Here is a 4,716-nt window from a genome sequence, read left to right as displayed (position 1 = left end):
TGCTGGTGTGTGGTGAGTGTGTGTGTGACTGTGTGATTGTGTGGTGTGTGAATGTGTGAGTGGTGTGTGTGTGGTGTGAGACTGGTTGTGTGTGTGTGAGATTGTGAGTGTGTGTGGTGTGTAGTATGCATGGTGTGTGCTGTGTGAGACTGAATGTGTGAGTGTGTGGTGTGTGTGAGTGTGTGCTACGTGTGAGACTGTGCTGTATGTGTGTGTGTGGAGTGTGCATGTGATGTGTGAGACTGTGTATGTGTGATGTGTGAGACTGAGTGTGTGCTGTGTGTGTGAGTGCACATGTGATGTGTGAGACTGTGACTGTGTGTGGTGTGTGAATTTGTGTGGTGTGTGGTGTGTGTAGTGTGTGCAGTATGTGTAAGTGTGTGGTATGTGTGTGTCTGTGGTGTGTGTGTGTGTGTGTGTAAGACTATGAATATGTGATGTGTGTGGTGTGTGGTGTGTGACTGGTATATGAGTGTGTGTGAGCCTGTATAAATATGTGATGTGCGTGGTGTGTGAGTATGTATGGGGTGTGGCATGGTGTGTGTGTAGTGTAGTGTATAAGCCTGTGTGAGTGTGTGTGATGTGTGAATGTGTGTGTTGTGTGAATGTGTATGGTGTGTGGTATGGTGAGTGAGATCGTGAATGTGAGATGTGTGTAGTGTGTGTGGTGTGGTGTGTGAACCTGTGTGAGTGTGTGTGTGGGGTGTGCATGTGGTGTGAATGTGTATGGTGTGTGGTATGGTGAGTGAGATCGTGAATGTGAGATGTGTGTAGTGTGTGTGGTGTGGTGTGTGAACCTGTGTGAGTGTGTGTGTGGGGTGTGCATGTGGTGTGAATGTGTATGGTGTGTGGTATGGTGAGTGAGACTATGAATGTGAGATGTGTGTGGTGTGTGTGTGTAGTGTGTGGTGTGTGAGTGTGTGTGGTGTATGTGTGGTATGTGTGAGACTGTGTGTGAATGTGTGTGTGGTATGTGTAGTATGGTGTGTGAGCCTGTGTGAGTGTGTGTGTGGTGTGTGAAACCGAATGTGTGAGTGTGTGTGGTGTGATGTGTGAGCCTGTGTGAGTGTGTGTGAGTCTGTGTGGTGTGGTGTGTGTCTGAGTGTGTGGTGTGTGTGTGGTGTGTGTTAGCCTGTCTGAGTGTGTGTGTTATGTGTGAGTGTGTGAGTGGGGTGTGGTGTGTGAGCCTGTGTGATGTGTGACGTGTGTGTGGTGTGTGTGTGTGAGTCTGTGTGATGTGTGTGTGGTGCGAGTGTGAGACTGTGTGTGAGCCTGTGTGATGTGTGAGGGTATGTGTGTATGCGTGCACAACTTCTTGCTGTTCACAACGATGAGGAGCTCTCTCTGAAGTGTGTGCTGGGAAACCCGGGACTCAGAATTGAACCCTTGCCGCAGACCTGATGTGTTCGTTTGGGGATGACTGAAGCATGACTGGTAGCACTCTTTTCCACATTTTCCTTCGTAATTACAATTTATAAAATACATCCGACAAGAAAAGCCTGGATCCTGAACCTCCTATGTCTGCAACATCAGACGTGCTCCTGTGTAGTGAACAGCCCTTCGCTGCGCTGACCAGGGACAGTGGTTGTAGGTTCCCTGAGCTCTGACTGCCATAGCAGCCCACCCCATCCCTCTGCCACTTGGAGGTGACAGGGACGGGCCCCGTGGAGGGGAGGTGTCCGGCTGACTGAGCAGAGATCCCCACGGCCACCTCTCTTCTGCTCCCCGCTCACCGCCTTTCACTCTTCCTCCCCACCTTCTCTGCCTCCTCCCCTGGGAAAAGGCGTCCGCTTGACCCTGGGCCCTGTCCACCTCTCCACCGCCCTCCTGCACTGTGTTTCTGCCAAGACCAACCTCCTCCATCACTGTCTTGGCCCATCTGTTCTTGCCCCACCCCCATTTCTGCTTGGAGGCCCAATGGTGGGATGCCACCCATCACCCCCTTGGGGAGGCCAGGTGCCTGCGGGGCCCCGTCCAGAGCCTTTCCCTCCGGCGTCCCCTGCAGCGCTCGGGAATCCCTCCTTCGACCCCTTCTCCAGCGGCATCCTGGGTTCCCCGTGCTGCGTTCAGCAGAGCCCTCGTGTCTCCTCCAGGCAGCCCTTAGGTAGGGCAACCGCATGACTGATCACACAGGCCAAGACACCCTTGAGAATGAGCGGGTCTCAGCTGAGAATGAGGCATCATCGGAACCTGTCCCAGTGACGGGAGCTGTGTGGTTGCCATCCCCAGAAGGCTCTGGGGAAGAGAAGTGGCGGGGAGTTCGGCAGGATGCAAGTGGGTAATCAGGGGGCTTGCTGAAGGCTGACCTTGAGCCGGGAGCTAGGCCTGGGTAGAGTCTCCCGTTGTCGGAGGCTGCAGTACAAGGCTGAAGGGGCCCCTCACTGAGAATTACCCAACTTTAACAGACCAGCAGGCATTCATTGTAGCGACCAGCTTGCTATTTTTCCTCCTCTTTGCTCTCTTTTAAGTGAACACAGTAGCCATCCTCTTCATGGTTGCTGAGTTCTTTAGATTTGCTATTTTCAATTACGTGTTATTTGTAAGCATGACCCACTCCCACAACTGGCTTTGGCTGAGAACCGTAACCCATGAAGCAAGACGAGCCTGGGAAGAGGGCCGCTGAGTCTGGCGTAACCAGGAAAGAGAACAAAGGCATTCCTGGCAGTTGTGGGGATCTCCAGTGCCCTGCCCATCTCCCTGTGTAATCCTGCTGAGCCCTTTGCTCAGGGAGACAGACATCTCGGAGAGGGATTCTGTCTCCGGGGGTCTCCATACTCCATAAACCCTCTGCTTCCCCACCTCAACCTGCTGTGATCACTGGCTGTTCACGACAGGCGGGCAGGACCTTGTCTTCCTACAACAACATGAGAAACGCAGGCTCACGTTCATGTGGGATGCGGTTATGTGAGAAGAAGGTCAGGGCATGCTTCGGGAGAGGCGGGAGAAGAGAGCCAACCAGGCAGGGAAGGCAGAGCTGGGGGTCAGGCCTGGGCCCCGGGCGCCCGTCACAGAGCCCGCCCTCTCGGGTAGAGGCGAACCCTCTGCTGCAGCCGCTTCCAGGCCCTTCTCAGCCCGGGGTTGCTCAGGATCAGCAGCACGGAGTGGCCAGAGGGGTAGGCCGCCATGATGACTTTGCACAGAGCGTTCCAGGGACTGCTGGGCTCAAAGATGTTGGACATGGAGAGAAACAGGGCGACCGCATTGAAGATGTAGAGGAGGAGGAAGGAGCTGATGGCTTTGATGGCTCCCACGTGGGCCTGCATGCTGGGGTCGCGGCAGCCGGTGGCCGTGCTTTTCATGTGTTGTGTGTGCTTCTTGAGGGAGGCGATGAGCAGGGTGGCTGCCAGGATGAAGATGCCAAGGGGAAGCAAGATGCTCAGGTTATACAGGAGGACCAGGCTGACCACGTTGGTCTCCGAGATGTACTTCTTCTCGGTGCAGTTGGAGGCGGGGACAGGGATGGAGCTATTGACGTACATGTTGAAAATGTCCTTGGAGAAGGGGAAGCTGAAGCAGAGGGCGAGGAGTAGGGACAGCCTCACGAGCCAAGGCATGAAGCCCAAGACCCTCCTCTTCATCATGAAAAACAAGGGGTGTGTGAAGTTGGCCACCCTGAGGCAGTAGAAGACGTTGAGCCAGGCCGCCAGCCACAGGTTGGTGTAGTTGAGGAACATGAGGACCACCTTGAAGAGCGTGTACACGGCGTTCTGGTTGTAAGCGCCCCGGAAGAATAGGCCGAGCGTGCTCTCCAGCAGCACCCAGACCTGCAGCAGGAGCCGCCAGACACTCAGCAGGAGCAGGATGAGGTCGCCGGCGGGCAGCCGCCTGCGCCTGGCCCACTCGGTGCCGTGCACGGCTGTGATAAAGCTGTTGCCAGCCACGCCCGCGATGCACTCGAGCCCGAACAGCACCAGGGGAAAGGTGACCCTCACTGAGGGCGTGTCCTCGTTCGTGGTGTCCGTGTTCACCGGTGCCATCCTCTGGGCCCCACGTCCGGGTTTCCGCGGTGAGAACGGTGCTGCCCCGCGGTCCTCTGAGCCCTGCTCGACCACCACCTCGGCCTTTTTCCTCTCCGTTAATGGTCATTTCAGTGCGTCTTCATTTGCGTGTCCCATGGCTGCACGCTGGAGGCCTGTGATGCAAATCGGGGCAGGATCTGGTTACTGGCCGGCCTCGCTTTGTCATGAAGACCCATTTGTCATGGGCTGGCAGGACCTCACTGAACGGGCTCCACACAGGCTGCTCGCGTGGCCCCTTCCTCGCTGGTTGAAGGCCACGGTCACGGCAAAGGACGAGAATCCCAGACTGGGAACCTTAGTGTCCCCCGGGCCTTCCTACCTGCCAAACAATCTGCCAGCGTCACCCGCCCCCGTGCCGCCCCAGCTTGTTTCGTCCGCTTGCTTTCTTGTCTCCGTCGTTTGTTGTCAGCGGTCAGCCAGTCGTCCCATGGAGACCCCATGCGGAATGGAACATGGCCCTGCCAGGTCCTGCTCCGCCCCACGACTGCCTGAGGGTCCGCGTTGTGATCCCGGGGATTTCACTGGCTGGGTTTTGGAAGCAGCTCTCCAGCCTTCTTCCTGTCTGCCCCAGTGGGAGCTCCCCCGGAACCTGTTCAGCATCCTCCCCACGTCCAAACCTCCACTGACAGATGGCGGTGGCCGCGCGGGACGTGCCTTGGCCGGGAATCGAACCCGGGTCTCCCGCATGGAAGGCGCG

At 56.5% G+C, this 4,716-nt stretch overlaps 1 protein-coding gene across 1 annotated transcript; it reads right to left on the bottom strand.

Annotated features, from left to right (window-relative positions):
* Window positions 1–3,005: 3,005 nt before the first annotated feature.
* On the bottom strand, window positions 3,006–3,977 carry LOC103210696 (taste receptor type 2 member 40). Its single transcript, XM_007956610.1, has one exon. It carries the CDS (start codon window positions 3,975–3,977, stop codon window positions 3,006–3,008), a length of 972 nt encoding a protein of 323 aa, XP_007954801.1.
* Between the last annotated feature and the right edge of the window lie 739 nt (window positions 3,978–4,716).

Source organism: Orycteropus afer, unplaced genomic scaffold, assembly GCF_000298275.1.
Source record: "Orycteropus afer afer isolate SDZICR_OR568_19922 unplaced genomic scaffold, OryAfe1.0 scaffold00638, whole genome shotgun sequence".
Classification (NCBI taxonomy): domain Eukaryota; kingdom Metazoa; phylum Chordata; class Mammalia; order Tubulidentata; family Orycteropodidae; genus Orycteropus; species Orycteropus afer.
Note: the sequence above shows the minus strand (reverse complement) of the source record. Positions and strands in the feature narration are given on the sequence as shown.

Coding starts and splice junctions, on each gene's coding strand:
- LOC103210696 (XM_007956610.1), bottom strand. CDS start 3,977: ATGGCACCGGTGAACACGGACACCACGAACGAGGACACGCCCTCAGTG.